The following is a 27320-nucleotide window of genomic DNA, read 5'->3' as shown; positions in this document are numbered from 1 at the left end:
GTGGGATGATGAAGACTATCTTCAAGTCGATTCTGTTGTGCTGGTTACAGAGGTAACCGTTACAGAACCAACAGATGCCAGCACCGCACCTGCTGCTAACAGGGACTCTGCTGGTGTTATGGGTATAGACAGCACTTCGTCAACGGATGATCATGAGACATCCCTTGTAGGTGAAGTAGCTAGTTCAGACCATGAGACAGTTGCAAATTAGACAGCAGAGGTTGAGCCTGTTGGAGATTTTTTGTCTGAATCTGAAGACATCAGGAGTCCAGTTCCTGTTCCAAGACGATCCATTAGGGAGAGACGGCCTCCAAAGTGGATGACACATGGGGATTTTGCCATCATCAAGTCTTTGGGATGTGACTAGAAGGACAGAGTAAAAATTATCATGGATATGGCTTCAATGAACTTATTTGATCAGATGCCGATAGAAGCAATGAATGCAGTACTGCAGATTGTTACAAGTTCACTGGGATCATATGCCATTAAATGACGAGGACGTCATTTCACAACTAGGGGGAGTATATAACGGGGAATAAATATTTGGCCGTTTGTATATAAATAACATATTTTATCTATTACTATTACTATTTATTTTAGGATTCTATTTATTTTATTATAGGATATTCTCAATCTGCGTTGAGAATATCATATTGGTGCATTAGACAAAGCCTTTTATGGTAGTTTCCAGCCATACTGGCTAGGGATGAGCCATTGGTTGGTTCTGTCCAATGGCTGTGTATTTGGTGTCACGTGATCGTGAGTCAGGTCCGTGCAGCGCGGAGTGTCGACAGTCACAGTACACGTTACATACTTACTCGTTATCTTCAGACTTCCTTTTGGCACTTACAGGTTTGACTAATATGCATGTATTAATTGTTATAATAATGTTTATCTCATGTATATGTAAATGTAATACATAATGTGGAAAAGTGTTTAGACGTCCATAATTAATGCTAAGTAAATATATTTTAAATATTGAATTAACTAAAACACACTAAAAGTATAAATATAGATAGAGGCGCAAGTTAATTGTATAAGCAGAATTAGTGATTAGTGTTTGATGAAGAGATGTCTAATTGCTGTAGTTTTATTATCCATTTGAGTGTTAGCTTATATTTTACCCTTTTATTCACAGGATGAAGCCCAGGTACATGTAGTAGTGTTATCATCCTATACGTTCATCGCCCACAACGAAGGTGTGTAGTAGTAGTATTGTCTATTTCTGTATTACCTGCAATTCTTGCAGCCAAGGTGTTTCACGTGCGTCTTGACCAACGTACGTGACTTGTTTCACCTGCGCTGTAACCGAGTATTTTATGTATATATACTGACACACAATGAAAACACAAAACAGATATTTTTCAATATTTTGTTGTGATTAATGAAAAATATAATTATTGGACTTAAAAAAAAAACAATTTATGAGAGGAAGATGGTGTATGATTACCATTCTGGAGAGCAAACTGTAGTCTCGCAGCACGATGTCGCGGTGTCATGATGTTACCATTGTACAGGCGTCTGCATCTGAGTCCAGCCGTTCTGAGTCGACGGATGACTGTCATCGGATGGATAGGCCTTCCATGACGTCCTATCGTGTTGCTTGCTGTCATCGTCGTAGTTCTGAACTGGTCACGGAGGTGGTGTCGTCGAATCTGCCGATCTTGGCGTGGGGTCGTAACGGGACGTTGACCAGGTCGAGGTCGATCACGGACACTTCCAGTCTGTTGATGACGTTCAGCAAGTCGTCCAATAGTTGATGGATGGACTCTGAAGGTCCTAGCAACTTGGCTTTGCGAAGTCCCCTCTTGAACCATGCCCAACGCTCGCTCCCTTTGTTTTTCTGAGTTGTGGCATTCTTAATGTGACGAGAAATATGACACCTTTACGTGACTTTAATGTGTCCACATACTGGCATTTCACGTGCATTGCATGCAGCATGACTGAGCATGTAGTGAACGCATTTCACACAATTTTGTGTGTTTCTGCTATTGTATGTGTAATGAGAATAAAACCAGGATTAAAACCCAGACTAATGTACCAATCAATAGCTTCCTCTCATAAATTGTTATTTTAAGTCCAATAAATATATTTTTCATTAATCACAACAAATACTGAAAAATATCTGTTTTGCGTTTTCATCGTGTGTCAGTATATATTTTCTTTTTGAAAATCGAACGTTCCGGTTTGTATTCTGTAATGGTTTTTATTTTAATGTTTTGTCATACAAACCCGAACGTTGTTTTATATTGACAGCATTTGAAATGGGGAAGTTGTTTGTTTTATAATCGAGTGACGTTGGCAATAATGTTGCCAACTCTTTAATGTTTAAAAAAACAACAATTATGTCTGCATTTAATTATCTTAACTGCATGTAATTATTTTGATGATTGTTTTTGGCTATAATGTCGCCGAAACGTACATGTATATTTTTGAAGGAAAGTATTATGCCAATAATTTGGCATAATTGTATGATAATGATTTAAATGAGTATATATATATATATATTGCTATGTAATATGACATATGTAATTTACTTTTATGATTAAGTCGAGGTTGTTAATTATTATTACTGTCAGTGTATTTATCGTTTGTAATTATTTTTACAGAACCACGCGTATGGTGTGATAGAGAGAATAAACCCTCGAACCCTTCCCAGCCTTGTTGTGTTTCTTTTGGGGAATACTTCCGAGTAGGCTACAGATATATAAATGATTATAATGGCTTTCAAAGGTTAATCGTCATCATTCTGCAGATATTTGAAAGTAACAAGAACGAAAGGTTTGCCTGCATTGTATGGCATATGATAAAATCTTACACAAACTGTAGTTTGAATAATTAAGTAAAATGAGTATGCTTACCATAACAGTTGGAATAAATGTCCGGGTACAAGCTCTCCTTTCTTCGTCTTATGTTTAATTTTGTTCTCAGTCTCTCGTCATTTTACGTCCCTTCTGACCATAAATCCTATATCCTTTATGAATCTTTCAACTGTTGTGCATCTTTATGCTTTTTATATCTTTTCCATAGCATTTATACATGTTTGAAAAAACGAAGATTGAAAAAGAAGTGATAAACCTCTCCCCTAGATTTAATTAGAAGACAGGCAAACCACACCGCTGTATTTAGTCAGAAGAAAAGTAAACCACTCCCGTAGGCGATGTCATAGGTAAGCATATAAATGAACTGTCAAGTGCCGGAGGTACGCAGATCTACTAGTGGTGGTTCCTGATGCCTAGGATACCGAAAAGGGGCAGAGGAATTTGAAAACTAAATGACGTGAAAATATGATATGTTGAACACGAAATTGTTGTGCAGGAGAAGGAGGTGCTTCAGACCCCATGGTAAACCACGTGGCGGTTGTAGGTTTCCACTAACCCATTATTGCCAACACTGAACAACCAACTCCAGACCTTAATTAAACATAAGCGTGAAGATAATATATCATCATCAACATTATCATTATAATCATTGTCTTCATCATCATTAACATTATCATCATCGTCACAATACTAGGGGTAATCATCATTATGTCATTATGATCTGCATTAAGAATCATCACCAACAACTCACCGGTTATAATTAAATTGTCTGTATTCGACCAGGAAACATGATGTTGAATACGATATGTTTGATGTGGCGCCTCATGTGTAAAAATAACATAAGTTATATATTGGATAATTGTATTATGACAAATTTAATGAAAACAAAGAGACTACATATAAAACTGTACTATCAATATAATTAGCAAGAAAACAATGCACAAAACGAAAAGAAATAATAAACCACACAGACGAACATTATTATAATTAGGCAGAAACAGGGTTGCATATACGACGTTCATACAGTTTGTAAAGCAGTTTTGTGGTTCATATTTGCATGAACTTAAAAAATTAGAACATCCATGTTATAAATGTCCCTTTCATGTAGTAGTTACCGTGAACATATTCATGTTTTACACATTTCACTAGGAATGTATTTCGTTAATTTGTGCGACAATTACATTATACATAGTTGAACCAACGACAGTTATAAAATCTTCAAATAGTTGTCGAAAGAGATAAATTTAATTGTTCGACCCTTTGGCAGATTTTTCTGCCCTCAACGCAGATATCAAGCAATTAATTGCCTGTACAATATCACTTGCTGTAATCAAAATGAACGTGAGAGATAGAAATATTATTCCAAACAGACCAATAGTCATCGATGATAACCTAGAGTCAACTGCACTCTGCTTTTTTCGTCTTCTGGACGACAAGGTTCTTTTCTCCACTGTCAGATTCTTCTGCAGTTCCCCAATCGTCGAGCTGTCGTCAGTCAGTGTTCTTGTGACCATGCACGAGCATGTGCATACTGAATAGCGTGTAGGGCTGACACCAGTGACCAAGGATTGCAGAGATGATCTTTCCACACTCGCTAACTTCGTGAAAGTAACCCCCAGCGAGTCAGAACTAGTAGAAATACTAGTACTCCGAACAGACATTGGAAGTTCTGTGGAGCTAAAAACAAATTTGTCACGTTTCTGAAAACGAAATTTTATAACTTTGAGTCACATGACAACAGCCTACGCAGTGAATTCAATATTTTATGAGTATTTTTAGATTAACACGATTTTTGTTGTGTGGTATAATGCTGTTGGAATGTTGTTTTAAAAGTAATATTATGCATTTCGACTATGTTGTATTATTTGCAGGTGTGGTGCAACAAAAACCAGTAATTTAAAACGTGTCCATGAAATTGCTATAGATAGGAAATAAAATTATCAACAGCCAATTTTAAAAATCCTATGTGTCGACTTTTGACATCATGCATTTTTGTTATACAGTGGACATCTATCTATCTGTCCATCCATCCATCCATGTATATATATTCATATACACATACACCGTATACGAAATACCTTATCCTAGTGAGGTGTAGAATATACTCCAGTGGTAAAGCACTCGGTTAATGCTCGGTGAGTCGGTAGGCTCATTGGGCTATTCCTCGCTTCAGCCAGTGCGCCACGACTGGTATATCATAGTCCGTGGCATGTGCTATCCTGTCCATGGGATGGTAGATACAAAAAGATCCCTTGCTACTAATGAAAACATGTAGTGGGTTTTCTCTCTAAGAATAGACGTCAAAATGACGAAATGTTTGACATCCAGTAGTCGATAATTAATAAATCAATGTGCTCTAGTGGTATCTTTAAACAAAACAAACTTTAACTTTTATCCTAAATAGTGCAAGTTCCCATATAGATAAAATACATCACAAATTCACGTGAGCAGTCATAACCTTGTCGAAAGGTTACTTTCCCCAACCTGCGTCTGTTAGAAATGTGCAAGGTAGCGTTGCAAAATATTAAAGAATTTCATACTCTCCCCCAATTATGACATTGTTCATTTGATGTGCCAATAACGTTTAAACAAATATAAATATACGCGTCAAGAACTTACATCTGGTAGTCCTTTCAAAGACTGTCCAATTGGCATCGTCCACGCAGAATGATGTCCAGGTCCGTAGATGTATCCACCGAGAGGTGAGCAAGTGGTTTGATTGTCCACGCTCTTCAAGGTGTACGGACATTCCTGTTCAAGGGTTGTATATGACACGCTGATGTTCGTTCCAGATATTTCAGTCCACGTCAGAGAAATCTGTGTATCTATTGCCATCAATTTAAACAGAGGAGTACAGTCGCTATTTGCAGCAAGTGCCAGCACAACGGGCTTTGATTGAGATAACAAAATGGGTGATACGAAGAAATATCGAGAAATCCACTGTTCCATGGGTGTAACTAGAAGCATACATGGGTCATAATAAACTGGGACAGAGAGGAGACCATAGTCGAGGTCATAAAAGATATCAAAGTCAGAGCTGACACTAGTAGACAACTGCATTACTAAAACCCTTTTGTCTGAGCTGAGTCTTGACGGTGTATCTGACATGAGCTTGAGGATGATATTCTCTCCAGGTTCATCTATGACGTACTGAGAGTTGTTATACATAACAGTTGTTTGCTCAAATTGTGCAGTAACCATCACCAAGTCAAATGACGATCGATCTGGAAAGGGAATCAACATGTAATCCATTCCCCATGAATCCAATGGCTGGAGTTGTTCCATAGAGTGTCGTCTTACCGATGTGTAGTCTGCACCGACAAACACAGCGATGTCGGCAGTGGCTCTTATTAAGGTACCAGTGAACGAAACTGAAGAGGATATTTGGACAGCTTCGTACCTGTTGATGGTCAATGTAATGATATCGCCATTGCTGTATGTCGTACCTTCAAACTGTACCGTTTCATTAGGCTGTAGTTTGATCGAGATTGTCACACTGGTGTCATTTTCTGTACCAACAACAGCAAACATGCAGCTATGTATTTCTGAAAAAGTAGCTATCATGTATTTCTTCGATAGTGCATTTGTTGGTAAAGCAAGATAGGCACCACTGCTACGCTCATATCCAATGAAACTAAAGCACTGAACAGTAATATCACCGTCACTTGAAATGAAAATGCCTTTGTCCTGTCTTCTAGAACCATCAAGACTTACATTTGTACTCAGTGTAAATTTAGCCTGACCACCCCTCGTAATCACTATTGTCTGTGGAGGTTCAATAGATGGAAGTAGGGGCGCTGATATTATAACATTAACCTTCGTTGACTCGAGTGTTGTGATGTAAATGTCTACCTTGGATTCCAAAACAATATGCTCCAAAAAGGCAATGATAAATTCTCTGCCAATGTGCGTTGGTGTTCCTGCAGCAAAGAACACATATGGTTTAACTAAATAAAAATTAACCACAATTTTCATAACATCATATGCAAATAGGATTAGAAGTTTGCTGCAGAAAAGAACAAATGTGGCGTAATCAAATAAATATTCTAAGAATTAAAGACAATTTTATAAAATTATATGCTAAGTGGGTTACACGTTATCTTTTTGTTTACAAGGTAAGTACTTGCTCATTGTAAATAAGGTACAATATCCTACAGGGGTGGAAAATCGTGAACGGTGCATGTGCAATTTCCTTGGAGGTACGGACTCTATTAAAATCAATGACAGCAACATGTTGCTGCTGAAATTGACATCTGGCTGCAGAGATTTTATGCAGTATTCTTGCTGCCTGTTGCATGTAGTGTATCCATGTTTTATAATTAGATGCAATCTGTGTTAATCCTTAAATCATTCATAATTTGCTGTTCATGACTATACATATTAGAAATATCGCTACTAAGTTATACGTATGTTGTCATAATTGTTTGTTTGTATGAGTTTTATAAATTGTTCCTATCATATGTAGGTGCAGAAAATATATTAACTCATAAACGCTCCCTGCCCCTATAAAACATATAAACATCGTCTGAATATACCATCTGAAAATATGCTCTTTAGAAGCAAAGAAATACTTTAAATATACTAGAATGCTAGTTAAAGACAACATTGAATTTATGAGCATTTTCTGAATATACCATGTAAAAATATGTTTTAGAACAAAAGAAATGGAATTCGTTTTACTAGAAAGTTGAACAGAAACATAAACAATTCTACCTGGTAATGATAGTCAAAATAAATATATTCTGAGCCGTCAGTCCGGAATATCAAAGACTAAATAAAAGTTATACGGTGATATTATATCGTACATACCAGAGAGCATACCCATTTCTAGTGTACATATGAAGAATATCAAAGATGTAACTGCCATTATCTGAAACACAAAGAATGAATGAATGAATGTTTAACGACACCCCAGCACAAAAAATACATCGGCTATTGGGTGTCAAACCTGAAACACCAATCAATCGTCGATATATATATATATATATATATATATATATATATATATATATATATATATATATATTTAAAAGTTATTAAAATGAAGTGTATCGGTTGAATAAATAAAAAGATAGAATTTCACAACGTTTTAATGGAATAACCGCCTTTCACCCGTAACGGGTTCATCAGTTCCATATACATGATGGGAGGTAATTTCGATGACGTCACGACAATTCTAACAATAAAAAATGCATACCACGAACAAATTGCATATTTGACATTAAACAAGATAATAATTATAATTATAGTGACGGTATATAACTGTCATATTAACATTGCATATGTAAACAAGCATATAAGAGTCAAATGTTCTAACAGTAGATACATTGTACAACAAAGTTTCAAACTATGTTGGAGTGTAGTGACCACAGTATGGGTTAGCGTATGTTAAGTTTTGGTTTGAAAATGCGAATAAAATAGGCTTCCTTTTGCTGTCGAAAATGTTTGTCATCCATCATAACTTTATAAAATGCGAATATAGTAAATTTGCCGTTCCCGCAGCTTTTGATGTGATGTCTTACCCACAAAATGGTCCCTAATGTGCTGTTTATGCAAGGTTACCCTGTGTCGAAGTTCCATACCGGTCTATCCAAATATAATTTTCTTTGCAACCTGTACATATTATAGCGTAAATAAAAAAATGTTGTCTTACAATTCATGTTGGTATGTACATAGAATGATTTGCTATCTGCAAACTGAAATGTGTTACCTTCAACTAATATGTCACATGCGCCGCATCTTTTATATCCGCATTTACTAACAGACTTACACGAGTTAGATGTAAATACAGAAGGACATAGTATTTGCTTAAGATTCTTAGGCTGTCGAGTGCTGTTAATAATATTTGTTTTAGATTAGCAAGCTTTTATTTTAGAACTTTTCAGTTATATAGGTAGATGGTTCTGGACAATAGGCATTATTTTAGTATTGTTCGGATTATATGTAGTGACCAGAGTAATACTCTCATTCTGATTGCAAGACTTATTTGAAGTTTTTCTCAACTCTTCTATTGGAATGCATTTAACTCTTTCAATACAGTTGGTAATTAGACCCATAGAATATCCCTGATTTCGTAAAAAACATCTGTAAATCTAAAAGTCTGTTCTCCCTCCTATCCCTGTCTGTAACTATAGTACAAATACGCCTTGCCATGCTATAGGGTATGTTTTGTTTGGTATGTCTAGGATGACAAGAATGAAACTGGAGATACTGGTGTTTGTAATCAGTTCGTTTGTAATACACATCCGTAATTAAATTAACACCTTCTTTTATGATTTCAATATCCGGGAATGGTATTCTATTACGATTCGTCTCCATAGTAAATTGTATGGATGGGTGCAAATTATTTAGAATACTGTGAAATTGCTTAATCGAGTCATCATCGTTTATCCATATCAAGAAACAATCGTCTAGATACCGTTTCCAGTTTAATTTAACATAATCTGCTGATATATTATCCCACTGTTCATTGATGTTACTGAATAATGTCTCTACCAAATAAGCAACCACGAAAGTTGCATAGGTAGGACTAACATTTGATCCCATTGCACACCCTTTAATTTGGCGGAAATGTTTCTCATTAAAGTCAAAGGTGTTGTTGTCCAGTACAAAGTGGAGAGCTTCAAGTATAAAATTCACAGAAAATTGTCCTTCTATTAGGTCCAGTGATTTTTCTGCAAAATGTTTAATGGCTTTTATTCCTAGATCAGCAGGAATGTTTGTATATAGGCCTTCTATGTCAAACGTAGCTAGGATGGCATTTTCTGGGCAGGAATTAGGTAAGTGTTTTAAAAATTCAATATCGTCGCGCACATAACTTGGTACAGAAGTGGCGATTGGTTTCAGTATGATATCCAAAAAATTACTGAGCCTTTGTGTAGGGCTTCGGGGTCCACCTATAATGGGTCTGAAAGATAGATCGTTACGTTCCACTGTTTTTACATACTCACTATTCTGTTGGAGTATTGCTTCCTGTATCGTTTTATTCTTGTGTATTTTGGTAAACCATAGAAATTAGCAGTCGTAAAGTCCGAGAATAACAAATATGACTCTTCCTTCTCGAGAAGCTCTGCAGAATATTTCCATATCAATTTATGTAGATTTTTCAAGATAGTTCTATCATTTTTGTCACTTTCTAGAAATTATTGTCATTAAGCATTTCATTTATTTTTGCTTCGTAATATGATGTATTCATGATGACCACTGCACCTCCTTTGTCTGCTTCCTTAATCATAATGGACTTGTCATTCTGGAGACGTTTAAGAGCTTGGCGTTCATCCTTTGAAATATTATCTTTAGCTTGACAATTACGTTCTAAAGGGAATGATTCAATGGTGTTTATATAGTTATCTAGGTGTTTATCTCTATTCCGCTGAGGAATAAAGTTACTCTTATTCGAAACAATAGGTCTGTTATTGGTTACATGATCCGTATCATCTTGAATATCATTATCTTCATTGAAATATTCCATTAATCTCAACTTTCTGGTAAAACTTTTAACATCACTAATTAATTCGACCTTGTTTGATCTGGGTGTTCGAGTAAATTTTAACCCACGTTTCAATAATTTAATTTCCGTTTCTGAAAGATCTCTGGAAGATATATTTATAATGTGGGATCTTTGCTTGACCTACTATTTGTTTGTTTACTTAAAGTACCGTTTAGAACATGAATATATTATTATTGTTAATTTGAAAGATGCCAAAATTAAAATACCCAGACATGTTATTCAGCAACTGAACTGTTGGTGGTAGTGTTTCATATCTTATTAATACAGATACTGTTTCTTCCGTTTCCACTGATAAATGATGTGAAGTGAGTAAAGTGAACAGATACTATAATAATTTAATAATTATCACACACACACACACTATTTTTTTAATTCGGGGGTGGGGTGGGGTGGGCAACCTTTCGAGAATTGATCCACCATACCTCAGCATGGCATAACAAGTTGCTAAGCTGTAGACCAGCTTATGCAATGACATCATGACGTACAATAAAGGTATATAAATGAAACGTTTCTGTTGTTTCCATACCGCAATGTGTGTGCAGAGGACAATAAATTTGTTCGCTAACGATGGTAAAATAAATAACTAAAAATACAGTATTGTTACAGACGTTTTGTTTTTGTTTTTGTTTATAGGAAATAATAAACATGATTTAGTTTTCAGTATTTAGTTTATAAATAGAAATAGGAAGAGAAATAGTGGTGTTGATTGTAGTCCACAAACAGGTAGGCCTAACCGTGTGGTAGACCCATGCAACCCGATACGATCCTAATTTGATGTTTGGTCTAACTTATGGATATTGTATAACTTCTAGGAAAGTTGCTGAACTTTATGTTGTGTATAATCAGGTACGTTATAAATATATGTAATACTTGCATATCATATCAATATATAGGACGTCTATAGGATGTGTATCATCTCTAATATTAAAATGGATACAGATAGTATCGCTAACGATCTTGACCAATGTTCTCATGTTATTATTTCAAAACAAAACCCAAAACAAAATAGTAACCAAAAAATACTGTACATAAAGATGTATGTTTACTTAAAACGATCTTCATGTGAAGAAGAAGATGCCATCTTCTTAAATTCTTCAAAACAAACAGCATGTCAACTTTTACTTCCGCGTTCACATGTTATCGAATGTGACGCTCATAATATATATATATATATATATATATATATATATATATATATATATATATATATTACAAAATTATGTCATTTGTTGTACACGTGAAATCATTATGACACACGTGGGCCATACTGGTTATATCTCCCTGTATATCTTGAACTATCTGGATAATATATATATTAAGATATACAGGGTCATACTGGTTATATTTCCCTGTATATCTTGAACTATGTGGATAATATATATATATTTCATGATATACAGGGAAATATAAGTAGTATGACCCAGGTGTGTCATAATGATTTCATGTGTACAACGAATGACGTAATTTAATGAAGCGACGTTATAACTTAATGAGGCTTCCACAGTGTATCCGCTTATGAAAATGACGTCGGTTCGTCGTCTCTTTTTAGTTTTTAGTCTTGACATGGTTCTATCTTGTTATTCACAAAAATAGTATTTTGGATAATGTGGATAATAAAGAAGTTATTACACTCGCGTGTGAATCGTACTGATTTTACGAAATTAGTGTAATACATGAATCCTGACACGATTTTCATAAAATCAGTACGACACACAAGCTCGTTTAACAATCAATCAATCTCTCTCTCTCTCTCTCTCTCTCTCTCTCTCTCTCTCTCTCTCTCTCTCTCTCTCTCTCTCTCTCTCTCTCTCTCTCTCTCTCTCTCTCTCTATATAACGTCATTTCGTCGTCTCGTAGTTGTGGCTGAAACATTTTGAGTTGGGTCTTGCTATTCATAAAAAAACAACAATAATAATATCGATAATAAAGAAATTATTACATTCATGTGTGAGTCGTACTGATTGTACGCAACTCGTTTCAGGATTCATGTATTACCCTCACTCTCGCTCGGGCAATACGAAAATTCGGACACTCGTTTTGTAAAATCAGTACGACAAACAAGCTCGTTTAATAATCTATGACGTGTTATGACACGCAGAGGAAGGCATAATGTTTCAACTGTTTCAACTGACAAAAATCGAATTCTAGACATTATAACCAGCAAGAGTGTCAAAATCATATTAATAGCAAAATAAAACACAACATTTGATAAATCTGAACATACATTTATACTGATCAGTTACCGATTACCTCCAAATGCAGTTTTTTTAATTTGTAACATAAAATCCTGTGAGTGTCGATTCCAACTGCATATTGATGTACGTTTCAAAGCTTAAATCTGCGAGATATTCCTTACACAATTTGACGATTACTAACCTTGTTTTTGTCGTATTTGCGGAATTAAACTTTTTATGAATAAAGATATTTTCTTTTTGTCGAAGGACAGCAAAGCGTTTTGTCACAAGTTTGTGCTTGTTTACATTAGAATTAGCAGTTGACGTTGGATTACGTTACCTACTCATTAATTAGACAGAATTTTGTCTCATCTTTAGTTTCATTGATTTAATCACCCAGTTCAATATCACTTTTGATGGACCGGTGGGACCGTCTCAGGGCAATATCACTATTTACGGAAGGTCATGTGCCTATTACCCCTCCCCACCCCATCCACTGACTCGCACTACTTTTGTGCAACAAGACTGATTATTCAGGCAACCACATTTAGATATTTTGAAGAAAACACACGTGAAAGATACAAAAGCAATACAAAAAATGTATACGATAAATTAATGGACAATGCTATAGCAGAGTAGACATATATAATACTACAATCTGATTAAAATTAGCTCTACTGGTCTACCAGTAGATCTAACAACATTGCGTGGACTCCCATGTCCAGGTGACATTTCATCTATAAATAACAATTTAAATATCGACCAATTACACTTCGCCTTTAATAGCGTTATTCGGGAGCATACAAATTCTAAAAATATCGGGCGAGACTATTTATGCAATAGGCGAACTTGTTGGTTTATTTCAACATTGAAAAAAAAAATAGGGGGAAAAGTGAAGTAATAAACTCTGAATTGTATACTAGTATAAATTCTTTTCAAATCACTGGCATGATTTTGTAAGTAAGGTTTTGATTGGTCGAATGAAAGGTCAACTGAGCATGAGCTCCAAGGGGTGCTGTTAGATCCACATGTAATAGTGGATCTAATTTTAATTAGATTGCTAAAACTAGTCGCTTATAAAACTCAAGTCATTTACCAAATGACGTCATTTGGCAATCATATGATAGTGAATGAACATTTGCATTCTTACGCGACATAAGTATCAATAAAATTTACAGAAACAATATACAGGCATATTTAAAACTAAACAAAACTTTTTGAGACATTTACTGTTAAATTATGCATATAAGTTTAATTATAAGAATTGATCGCAATTATATTTTGGTTCATGCAAGTATGTACCGAAAATTCGATGTGCATACTTTTGTTTGACCCGTAAAAATGCACAAATTAGCTAGATGAAATGGCGTCGCTTATCAAAATTACGTCATTTACCTGATTCAAATAATGGTGAATGAACGTTTGCATTCTTACGTGACGTAAGTATCAATGAAGGTTACACGAACAGGCGGATTTAAAACTAAACAAAATAACTTCAGTTATGTATTGTTAAAGTATGCATATAAATTTAATTATAAGGTTGACCGCAATTATGTTTTTATTCATGCAAGTATGAACCGAAAAAACGATGTACACACTTTTGTATCACCTTCTACGGGGAACTAATTGCAGTCAATTCTTATATATATATATATATATCATTCAACCATGCTTCCTATAATCTAATAACCCCTACCTGATAATTCAAAGTGTTATCATGTCACTAGGAAATGAGTTTGCTCAGTTTTTAGGCAGGTCGTTTTCTCATTTTTAAAACATCCATTTACAGCAATAATTGTTGAACTTCATAAATAAATAATTCATGTAACATCAAAGTACCTCTTATTTTTCAATTCTCCATTATTCGCTCCCGTTTGGAATTAGCCAGTGTTTTGAATTAAACATTTTGAAACAAACACGCAAGTAGCTTCCTGCAAATAATGTTTACACTGGAACTGGGTCTGACGTCACAGTCACAATCAGCCAGTGATATAGATCTTCTTCAGGTCATACATAAACTTGAGTTTATTTTTACCGAAAAAAAGTACAAAAAGTGTAATATTGTGATACAACAGACTTTGAAATAAAATCGAGGTATATAATCGTCTGTTACACCGTTATCTAAAGCTTGCCAAATAACCACAATATCAAAACGGCGAAACCTTCGTTTGATTTGAGATATAGCTTGCAGTCTGTAAATATTTTCGTTTTGTTATATCGTCAGTTAGACTTTATATCATTTGATTTAGAACAGAAGTTCACACTTTCTTGATTCTGGACTTTTATAATATAACTTTGGTCAGTGGCTAGATCAGAGGTTAACAAAACAAAACTTTACTGCTCAGATTCAACACTCCATAAATCATTGATGTCTTTAGACACAGACCTGAAAATTACAACCAAAAAATTACTTTACCTTGTCAACCATTTCGTCGGAGCCAACAACACACAGAATGCCACCTAGAATGATAAGACTCTGTTTTGTTCAAAAGCGGATTTTGCATCGTGCTAAGGATGTATAAATCAATAAGCAAATCTAAATCGTATTCATAATAAGTTAATACCACCAAATTCTTGATGCAAGCCTTCACGAAATGTCCATTGTTAGTGTGGATCCTGGTTATACTACTGGTCTTTTTAAATAGCTAAACCAGTCTTAAACAGTCTTATTTATGAATTTTCAGCTTAACCATGATCGAACATTCACACACATTAATGCAATTGTGCAAGCATAATAGTTCAATCAATGTCTTATAAATGATGCAAATTATCAGTAAAGATAAATGCGACATGGAAGTCTTTAATCATATTTTACCTTGATCACAGTAGAATTTAATTTTTTTGTTATACTAGTAATGGTTTCTATTGATCTGCACAAGAAAATGAGATTATCATGCATTACCAGTCCTAACCTAGATAAATGTGTTTCAAACAATTAAATGCAATCATGCTTAAATGCATGTCGTATAGGAAATAAACAAAATTACAAAATAAAGGATATATAAATGATTATAATGGCTTTCAAAGATTAATCAAAGATTAATCATTGTCATTCTGCAGATATTTGAATGTAACAAGAAAGAAAAGTTCACCGTACCCGCATTGAAGGGCATGTGACAAAATCTTACACAAACAGTAACTTGAATCATTAAATAAAACGAGTATGCTTACCATAACAGTTGCAATAAAAATCCAGATACAAACTCCTTTCTTTGTCTTATGTTTAATTTTGTTCTCCATTTCTCGTCATTTTAGTTTCCTTCTGACCACAAATCCTAAATCCTTTATGAATCTTTCAACTGTTGTGCATCTTTATACTTTTTATATCTTTTCCATAGCATTTATACATGTTTGAATTTTTTCTTAAAAAGAGTGGTAAACCTCTCCCCTAGATTTAGTTAGCAGACAGGTAAACCACATCACTGTATTTAGTGGGGAGAAAAATAAAGCACTTCGGTAGGGGATATCATATGTAAGCATGTTAATGCAGTATCAAGTGCTGGAGGTACGCAGATCCTACTAGTTGTGGTTCCTGATGCATAGGATCCCTTAAATAGGCTGTGGAGGAATTTCAAAACTAAATGACGTGAAAATATGAAATATTGAACATGGAATTGATGAGCAGGAGGAGAAGGAGGTGCTTCAGACGCCATGGTAAACCACGTGGCGATTGTAGGTTTCCACTAACCCATTATTGCCATCTCTCCAGACCTTAATTAGACATAAGCGTGAAAATAATATATCATCATCATCATCATCATCATCATCATCGTTGTCGTCATCATCATCATCAACATTATCATCATGATCGTTGTCTTCATCATCATCAACATGGATTGCAGAGATGATCTTTCCACACTCGCTAACTTCGTGAAGGTAACACCAAAGGAATCAGAACTAATAGAAATACTAGTACTCTGAACAGACATTGGAATTTCTGTGGAGCTGAAAGCAACTTTGTCACGTTTCTGAAAACGAAATGTTTAACTTTGAGTCACATGACAACAGCCTAAGCAGTGGATTCAATATTTTATGAGTATTTTAGATTAACACGATTTTTTGGGGTGGTATAATGCTGTTGGAATGTTGTTTTAAAAGTAATATTATGTATTTCGAGTATGTTTCATTATTTGTAGGTGTTGTGCAACAAAAACGTATTTATTGTTATTACCAGTAATTTGAAACGTGTCCATGAAATTTCTATAGATAGGAAATAAAATGATCAACAGCCAATTTAGAAAATTCATGTGTTGACTTTTGATACCATGCATTTTTGTTATACACTGGACATCTATCTATTTCTCCATCCATCCATCCATTTATATATATTCATGTACACATACATCATCCTAGAGAGGTGCGGGATGTAGCCCAGTGGTAAAGCGCTCGCTTGATGCTCAACGACTAATATATCAAGGGCCTAATGAAAACATGTCGCGGGTTTCCTCCCTAAGAATAGACGTCTAAATGACTAAATGTTTGACACCCAATAGCCGATAATTAATAAATCAATGTGCTCTAGTGGTATCTTTAAACAAAACAAACTTTAACTTTTATCCTAGATAGTGCAAGTTCCCACATAGATGAAATACATGACAAATTCACGTGAGCAGTCATAACCTTGTAAAAAGGTTACTTTGCCCCAACCTACGTCTGTTAGAAATGTGCAAGGAAGCGGTTTCAAAATACTAAAGAATTTCATACCCTCCCCCAATTGTGACATTGCTCATTTGATGTGCCAATAACGTTTAAACAAATATAAATATATGCGTGAAGAACTTACATCTGGTAGTCCTTTCAAAGACTGTCCAATTGACATTGTCCACACAGAATGATGTCCTGGTCCGTGGATAATCCACCGAGAGGTGAGCAAGTGGCTTGAATGTCCACGCTCTTCACGGTGTAAGGACCTTCCTGTTCAAGGGTTGTATATGACACGCTGATGTTCATTCCATATATCTCAATCCACGTCAGAGAAATCTGTGCATCTATTGCCATCAATTTAAACAGAGGAGTACAGTCGCTATTTGCAGCAAGTGCCAGCACAACGGGCTTTGATTGAGATAGCTAAACTGGCGATACAAAGAAATATCGAGAAATCCATTGTTCCATGGGTGTAACTAGAAGCATACATGGGTAATAATAAACTGGGTCAGAGTAGTCACCATAGTCGTTGTCATAAATGTCATCAAAGTCAGAGCTGACACTAGTAGACAACTGCATTACTAAAACCCTTTTGTCTGAGCTGAGTCTTGACGGTGTATCTGACATGAGCTTAAGGATGATATTCTCTCCAGCTTCATCTATGACGTACTGAGAGTTGTTATACATAACAGTTGTTTGCTCAAATTGTGCAGTAACCATCACCAAGTCAAATGACGATCGATCTGGAAAGGGAATCAACATGTAATCCATTCCCCATGAATCCAATGGCTGGAGTTGTTCCACCAGGTGATCCATAGAGCGTCCTCTTACCGATGTGTAGTCTGCACCGACAAACACAGCGATGTCGGCAGTGGCTCTTATTAAGGTACCAGTGAACGAACCTGAAGAGGATATTTGGACAGCTTCGTACCTGTTGATGGTCAGTGTAATGATATCGCCATTGCTGTATGTCGTACCTTCAAATTGTACCATTTCATTAGGCGGTAGTTTGATAGAGATTGTCACACTGGTGTCATGTTCTGTACCAACAACAGCAAACATGCAGCTATTTATTTCACAGAAAGTAGCTATCATGTATTTGTGCGATAGTGCATTTGTTGGTAAAGCAAGATAGGCACCACTGCTACGGAAATATTCGGTGAAACTAAAGGACTGGACAGTGATATCACCGTCACTTGAAATCAAAATGCCATTGTCCTGTCTTCCAGTACGAAGGAGACTGACATTTGTACTCAGTGTAACGTTAGCCGGAGCACCCCTCGTGATGAAAATTTCCAACGGAGGGTGAGTGGATGGAATTAGGGGTGCTGATATTCTGACGTTAACAGTTGTTGACTCAACAGTTGTAACGTAAATGTTTAGTTTGGAATAGTCAACAATGTGCTCCAAAAAGGCAAGGATAAATTCTCTGCCAACATGTGTTGACGTTGCTGCAGCATCAATGGTGAAGTAAAATAGAAGAACCAAAAAAAAGGGAGAATAATTAAGCACAGTTTTAAAACATTAATATGCGATTAGAAATTAATTACAATATTTAGTGTAGTGTTTATACAATGCATGCATCCACTGTTATAATTAGACAGTGTGGAATATAGCATCAGATATAAGAGAAGCAGTTTTTTGTTTTATGACACCTCTAGAGCACATTGATTTATTAATCTTCGGCTATTGGATGTCAAACATTTGGCAATTCTGGCATGTAGTCATCAGAGAAAACCCGCTACATGTTTCCATTAGTAGTATGGGATCTTTTATATGTACTTTCCACAGGCAGGAAAGCACATACCACGATCTTTAACCGGCTGTGGTACACTGGTTGGAACGAGAAAACTAACCAGTTGGATGGATCCACCGACGTGGTTCTATTTATGAACATTATCTGACTATACCATGGATAAATATGCTTATTAGAAGCAATTAAATGGAAATCTTTTTGCTAGAACCTTAAGTGCATAAAATATACTATCCGGTAAGTTACCATCTGTGTACTGACAGTAAACATCATCGGAATAAACGTATTGTGACTCACAAGTATTGAAAGTCAAAGACTGTAGATCAAATATATAAAGTGACAATGTATTGTACATACCAGAGAGTAAATAATTTATAAAGTGATAATGTATCATACATACCAGAGAGAAAACTGATTTATAACGTGATAATATATGATACACACCAAAGAGTAAACTGATTTATAAAGTGATAATGTATCATACACACCAGAGAGTAAACCGATTTATAAAGTGATAATGTATCATACACACCAGAGAGTAAACCGATTATAAAGTGATAATGTATCATAGATACCAGAGAGTAAACCGATTATAAAGTGATAATGTATCATAGATACCGAGAGTATTGTACATACCAGTAAACCGATTATAAAGTGATAATGTATCATACATACCAGAGAGTAAACCTGATAANGATTATAAAGTGATAATGTATCATACATACCAGAGAGTAAACCAATTTATAAAGTGATAATGTATCATACATACCAGAGAGAAAACTGATTTATAAAGTGATAATATATGATACACACCAAAGAGTAAACTGATTTATAAAGTGATAATGTATCGTACACACCAGAGAGTAAACCGATTATAAAGTGATAATGTATCATAGATACCAGAGAGTAAACCGATTATAAAGTGATAATGTATCATACATACCAGAGAGTAAACCGATTATAAGGTGATAATGTATTGTACATACCAGAGAGTAAACCGATTTTAAAGTGATAATGCATCGTACATACCAGTGAGTAAACCGATTATAAAATGATAATGCATTGTACATAACAAAGAGTAAACCGATTATAAAATGATAATGTATCGTACATACCAAAGAGTAAATTGAGTATAAAATGATAATGTATCGTACATATCAGAGAGTAAACTGATTATAAAATGATAATGTATCGTGCATACCAGAGAGTAAACTGATTATAAAATGATAATGTATCGTACATACCAAAGAATAAATTGAGTATAAAATGATAATGTATCATAGATACCAGAGAGTAAACCGATTATAAAGTGATAATGTATCGTACATACCAGAGAGTAAACCGATTATAAAATGATAATGTATCATAGATACCAGAGAGTAAACCGATTATAAAGTGATAATGTATCATACATACCAGAGAGTAAACCGCTTATAAAATGATAATGTATCGTAGATACTAGAGAGTAAACCGATTATAAAATGATAATGTATCGTACATACAAGAGAGTAAACCGATTATAAAATGATAATGTATCGTACATACCAGAGAGTACACTGTTTTCCAGTGTACATATGAAGAATAAAAAATATGCAACTGCAGTTTTCTGAAAAACAAATAAATCTTCATAATTCCGTCTTTCATTGTTTCACCTCCAAGACTTAGTGAAATTGCGCTATATTTTCGTATTTACTACATGGCTGTGTCATTAAATATGGTATAAATATTGTTAAGGTATATATTTGACATGGGATGAGTTTTACTATTGCAAAAGTATTGTAAATATCGAAATACCATTGGGATGATATCGAACTAGTGACAACATTACTGATACAGTATTTTAGACAGCATATCAGCTATATTTTCGTCAGCATATCAGCATATTTCTCTCAAACAACCTCAAACAATATACAATCACATTTGTTTTACCCTTCTCTTCCCTGAACTTACACGTTCTAAAATTGTAGTAAGAAAGTTATTCTTTTTTTTTGTATAATGAGACCACTGGAGTACTTTTACTAATTCATCATGTCTTAGAAGAAACTCGCTACCTTTTGTGTACAATGGCAGCAAGGTATCTTTCATATGCACTTCAACCCAGCATATACCCCGGCTTTAATATACCAGCCATGAGGCATAGGCTGGAATGGCGAAAAACATAATCAGAGGAGTCCACCGAAAGTGTTCGATCTTACAACACGAGAAGTGCAGGCGAGCGCTCTACCCACTGAGCTAGATCACGCCCCCAAAACTGAAGTGTCAGTTCCCAAAAAATAACGACCAATGACCGGACGTGACGTCGTGGTTAAGCCATCGGACATAAGGCTGGTAGGTACAGGGTTCGCAGCCCGGTACCGGCTCCCACCCACAGCGAGTTTTAATGACCCAGTGGGTAGGTGTAAGGGTACTACACCCTCTTCTCTCACTAACCACTAACAATTAACAACTAACCCACTGTCTTGGACAGACAGCCCAGACAGCTGAGGTGTGTGCCCAGGACAGCGTTCTTGAACAGGATATAAGCACGATTCGTTTAACTTGACACTTTGCTTGCAGTCTGTGAATACTTTTGTCGTTGTTAAATCATTGCTCACACCTTATACTGCTAACTAGATTCCAGGGTTGATACAGGTTCAGATCAATAGAATAGAATAGAGTAGAATAGAGTAGAATAGAATAGAATAGAACAGAATAGAGTAGAAGAGAATAGATGTTAAGCGACTGCTCAGCAAGAAAAATAATCGGCTATTAGGTGTCAAACTATGGTAAATGTAAACATTAAATGATGAACCACATCAATATAAAAAGTGCGACAGTTAATTTAAAACACAGTGCAAATAACTGTGCAAAAATAGAAATATCACAGATAGATAAAATAAAATTCGGAATAGAAGTCAGTATCACGTAGAAATTGCAGTAAAAGTTGGATCAGGATCTTCACAACCGTCTAAACGAATAAGTGGACCGTGTTCAGCGGCAGCTAGCAAGGTTAACGTTCACGAACTATTTAGAATTATGTAATATTGGTAAATATCTTTAAAATGCATTAGGTTTACGTTCTCAACATATTTAATTGTCCACCCTCAGGGATATAGATCTTCTTCAGGTCATACATAAACTTGAGTTTAGTTTTACAAAAACAAGTATAAAAAGAGTAATGTTGTGATACAACAGACTTTGAAATAAAATCGAGGTATATAATCGTCTGTTACACCGTTATCAAAAACTCGCCAACTAACCACAATATCAAAACGTAGAAACCTGGTACTATATATTATTATTATTATTATTATTATTATTATTATTACCCGGTCTCTCCTCTGACGCTACACATTTTAAAACTGTAGGTATGTTATTAAATGATTTCTAATTTGACATGTTGCTTGCAGTCTGTAAATATTTTCTTTTTGTTATATTGTCAGACAAACTTTATATCATTTGACTTGGAACAGAAGTTCACACTTTCTTGATTCTGGACTTTTATAATATAACTTGGTCAGTGACTAGATCAGAGGTTAACAAAACACAACTTTACTGCTCGGATTCAACACTCCATAAATCATTCATGTCTTTAGACACAGACCTGAAAATTACAACCAAAAATTACTTTATCTTGTCAACCATTTCATCGGAGCCAACAACACACAGAATACCACCTAGAATGATAAGAATCTGTTTTGTTCAAAAGCGGATTTTGCATCGTTCTAAGGATGTATGAATCAATGAGAAAATATAAATTATATTCATAATAATTTAATACCTCCAAATCTTCCACGCACGCCTTCACGAAATGCCCATTGTTAGTGTGAATCCTGGTTATACTACTGGTCTTTTGTAAATAGCTAAACAAGTCTTAAATAGTCTTATTTATCAATTTTCACATTCACACAGATTAATGACATTATGCAAGCATAATAGTTGAATTAATGTCTTATAAATGATGCAAATTATCAATAAAAATAAATGGGATATGGAAGACTTTAATCATATTTTATCTTAGTCATAGTAGAATTTAAATTTTGTGTTATACTAGTAATGGTTTCTATTAATCTGCACAAGAAAATGAGATTATCATACATTTAATTCCTGCATTACCAGTTCGAACCTAGATAAAGGTGTTTCAAACAATTAAATGCAATCATGCTTAAATGCATTAAATAAACACAATTACAAAATAAAGGATATATAAATGATTATAATGGCTTTCAAAGATTAATCATTGTCATTCTGCAGATATTTGAATGTAACAAGAAAGAAACGTTCACCGTACCCGCATTGAATGGCATGTGACAAAATCTGACACAAACAAATTTGAATCATTAAATAAAACGAGTATGCTTACCATAACAGTTGCAATAAACATCCGGATACAAACTCTTCTTTCTTTGTCTTATGTTTAATTTTGTTCTCCGTCTCTCGTCATTTTAGGTTCCTTCTGACCATAAATCCTATATCCTTTATGAATCTTCCTGCTGTTGTGCATCTTTATGCTTTTTATATCTTTTCCATAACATTTATACATGTTTGAAAATATGATTAAAAAGTGTGGTAAACCTCTCTCCTAGAGTTAGTTAGCAGACAGGTAAACCACATCACTGTATTTAGTGGGGAGAAAAATAAACCACTTCGCTAGGGGATGTCATATGTAAGCATGTTAATGCAATGTCAATGTCAAGCGCCGAAGGTACACAGGTCCTTCTAATGGTGGATCCTTATGCCTAGGATCCAGAAAATGGGCCGTGGAGGAATTTCAAAACTAAACTGAAATCTGAAATGTTGAACACGAAATTGTTGTGCAGGAGGAGAGGAGGTGCTTCAGATCCCATGGTGAACCACGTGGCGATTGTAGGTTTCTACTAACCCATTATTGCCATCTCTAGACAACCAACTCTAGACCTAAATTAAACATAAGCGTGAATATAATATATCATCATCATTATCATCATGATCGTTGTCTTCATCATCATCAACATTATCACCATCGTCACAACAATAGGGGTAATCATCATTATAATGTAATTATGATCGGCATTAAAATCATCACCAACACCTCATCAACATGATGCTGAATAAGATATGTTGGATATGGCGCCTCATGTGTAAAACTAACAAGTTATATGTTGGAAAATTATATTATGACAAATTTAATGAAAACAAGGTGACTACATATACAACGACAGTATAAATATAATTAGCGAGAACACAATGCACACAACGAAAAGGAATAATAAACCACACTGACGAACATAATTATAATTAGGCAGAAACAGGGTTGTATATACGACGTCCATACAGTGTGTAAAGCAGTTCTATGGTTGATATCTGCATGAACGTAAACATTATCACGTTCATGTTATAAATATCCATTTCATATATATAGTTACCGTGAATATATTCATGTTTCACACATTTCGCCAGGATTGTTAATTTGTGCGACAATTACATTATACATAGTTGAACAAAACAGGTTACTGTTGCCGTTATTACAATTATAAAATCTTCAAATTGTGGTCGAAAGAGATAAATTTAATTGTTCGACCCTTTGGCAGATTTTTTTGCCCTCAACGCAGATATCAAGCAATTAATTACCTGTACAATATCACTTGCTGTAATCAAAATGAACGTGAGAGATAGAAATATTATTCCAAACAGACCAATAGTCATCGATGATAACCTAGGGTCAACTGCACTCTGCTTTTTTCGTCTTCTGGACGACAAGGTTCTTTTCTCCACTGTCAGATTCTTCTGCAGTTCCCCCATCGTCGAACTGTCGTCAGTCAGAGTTCTTGTGACCTTGCACAAGCATGTGCATACTGAATAGCGTGTAGGGCTGACACCAGTGACCAAGGATTGCAGAGATGATCTTTCCACACTCGCTAACTTCGTGAAGGTAACCCCCAGCGAGTCAGAACTAGTAGAAATACTAGTACTCCGAACAGACATTGGAAATTCTGTGGAGCTAAAAACAAATTTGTCACGTTTCTGAAAACGAAATTTTATAACTTTGAGTCATATAACAGCAGCCTAAGCAGTGAATTCAATATTTTATGAGTATTTTTAGATTAACACGATTTTTGTTGTGTGGAATAATGCTGTTGGAATGTTGTTTTAAAAGTAATATTATGCATTTCGACTATTTTTTGTTATTTGTAGGTGTGGTGCAACAAAAATGTATTTATTGTAATTTGAAACGTGTCCATGAAATTGCTATAGATATGAAATAAAATTATCAACAGCCAATTTTGAAAATTCTATGTGTTGACTTTTGACATCATGCATTTTTGTTATACACTGGACATCTATCTGTCTGTCCATCCATCCATCCATCCATCCATCCATGTATATATATTCATATACACCGTATACAAAATACCTAATCCTAGTGAGGTGTGGGATGTAGTCCAGTGGTAAAGCTCATTGGGCTATTCCTCGCTTCAGCCAGTGCGCTACAACTGGTATATCAAAGGCCGTGGCATGTGCTATCCTGTCCATCCGTTGCTACTAATGAAAACATGTATCGGGTTTCCTCTCTAAGAATAGAGTCAAAATAACGAAACGTTTGACATCTAATAGCCGATAATTAATAAATCAATGTGCTCTAGTGGTATTTTTAAACAAAACAAACTTTAACTTTCATCCTAGATAATGCAAGTTCCCATATAGATAAAATACATCACACATTAACGTGAGCTGTCATAACCTTGTCAAAAGGTTACTTTCCCCAACCTACGTCTGTTAGAAATGTGCAAGAAAGCGGTTTCAAAATACTAAAGAATTTCATACCCTCCCCCAATTAAGACATTGGTCATTTGATGTGCCAATAATGTTTAAACAAATATAAATATATGCGTGAAGAACTTACATCTGGTAGTCCTTTCAAAGACTGTCCAATTGGCATCGTCCACGCAGAATGCTGTACTGGTCCGTAGATGTATCCACCGAGAGGTGAGCAAGTGGATTGATTGTCCACACTCTTCACGGTGTAAGGACCTTCCTGTTCAAGGGTTGTATATGACACGCTGATGTTCGTTCCAGATATTTCAATCCACGTCAGAGAAATCTGTGTATCTATTGCCATCAATTTAAACAGAGGAGTACAGTCGCTATTTGCAGCAAGTGCCAGCACAACGGGCTTTGATTGAGATAGCAAAATGGGTGATACGAAAAAATATCGAGAAATCCATTGTTCCATGGGTGTAACTAGAAGCATACATGGGTCATAATAAACTGGGTCAGAGTAGTCACCATAGTCGTTGTCATAAATGTCATCAAAGTCAGAGCTGACACTAGTAGACAACTGCATTACTAAAACCCTTTTGTCTGAGCTGAGTCTTGACGGTGTATCTGACATGAGCTTAAGGATGATATTCTCTCCAGCTTCATCTATGACGTACTGAGAGTTGTTATACATAACAGTTGTTTGCTCAAATTGTGCAGTAACCATCACCAAGTCAAATGACAATCGATCTGGAAAGGGAATCAGCATGTAATCCATTCCCCATGAATCCAATGGCTGGAGTTGTTCCACCAGGTGATCCCCAGAGCGTCCTCTTACCGATGTGTAGTCTGCACCGACAAACACAGCGATATCGGCAGTGGCTCTTATTAAGGTACCAGTGAACGAACCTGAAGAAGATATTTGGACAGCTTCGTACCTGTTGATGGTCAGTGTAATGATATCGCCATTACTGTATGTCGTACCTTCAAACTGTACCGTTTCATTAGGCGGTAGTTTGATCGAGATTGTCACACTGGTGTCATTTTCTGTACCAACAACAGCAAACATGCAGCTATTTATTTCACAGAAAGTAGCTATCATGTATTTCTTCGATAGTACATTTGTTGGTAAAGCAAGATAGGCACCACTGCTACGCTCATATCCGATGAAACTAAAGCACTGGACAGTAATATCACCGTCACTTGAAATGAAAATGCCTTTGTCCTGTCTTCCAGTACCAATGAGACTGATGTTTGAACTCAGTGTAACGTTAGCCGGAGCACCCCTCGTGACACTAATGTCCAACGGAGGCTGAGTGGATGGAATTCGGGGTGCTGATATTCTGACGTTAACAGTTGTTGACTCAACAGTTGTAACATACATCTTTAGTTTGGAATAGTCAACAATGTGCTCCAAAAAGGCAAGGATAAATTCTGTGCCAACATGTGTTGATGTTGCTGCAGCATCAATGGTGAAGAAAAATAGAAGAACAAAAAGGAATAATTAAGGACAATTTTAAAACATTAATATGCTATAACAAATTAATTACAGGATTTAGTGTAGTGTTTATGCAATTCATGCATCCATTCTTATAATTAGATAGTGTGGAATATAGCATCAGATATACAAGACAAAGTTTGTTTTGTTAAACGACACCACTAGAACACATTGATTTATTAATCTTTGGCTATTGGATGTC

At 35.4% G+C, this 27320-nt stretch overlaps 2 protein-coding genes across 2 annotated transcripts; both read right to left on the bottom strand.

Moving 5' to 3' along the window:
• Window positions 1–14840: 14840 nt before the first annotated feature.
• Window positions 14841–18212, bottom strand: LOC121374719 (IgGFc-binding protein-like). The gene is made up of 3 exons (XM_041501827.1): window positions 17655–18212; window positions 16374–16474; window positions 14841–14892 (listed from the first exon to the last, which is right to left on the bottom strand). The coding sequence occupies exons 1-3, from the start codon at window positions 18210–18212 to the stop codon at window positions 14841–14843; spliced, it is 711 nt and encodes a 236-aa protein (XP_041357761.1).
• Window positions 18213–22434: 4222 nt separating this feature from the next.
• Window positions 22435–27004, bottom strand: LOC121374718 (IgGFc-binding protein-like). The gene is made up of 3 exons (XM_041501826.1): window positions 25766–27004; window positions 24578–24885; window positions 22435–22486 (listed from the first exon to the last, which is right to left on the bottom strand). Exons 1-3 carry the CDS (start codon window positions 27002–27004, stop codon window positions 22435–22437), a joined length of 1599 nt encoding a protein of 532 aa, XP_041357760.1.
• Between the last annotated feature and the right edge of the window lie 316 nt (window positions 27005–27320).

Source organism: Gigantopelta aegis, chromosome 6 (assembly GCF_016097555.1).
Source record: "Gigantopelta aegis isolate Gae_Host chromosome 6, Gae_host_genome, whole genome shotgun sequence".
In the NCBI taxonomy this organism is placed as follows: Eukaryota; Metazoa; Mollusca; class Gastropoda; order Neomphalida; family Peltospiridae; genus Gigantopelta; species Gigantopelta aegis.
Note: the sequence above shows the minus strand (reverse complement) of the source record. Positions and strands in the feature narration are given on the sequence as shown.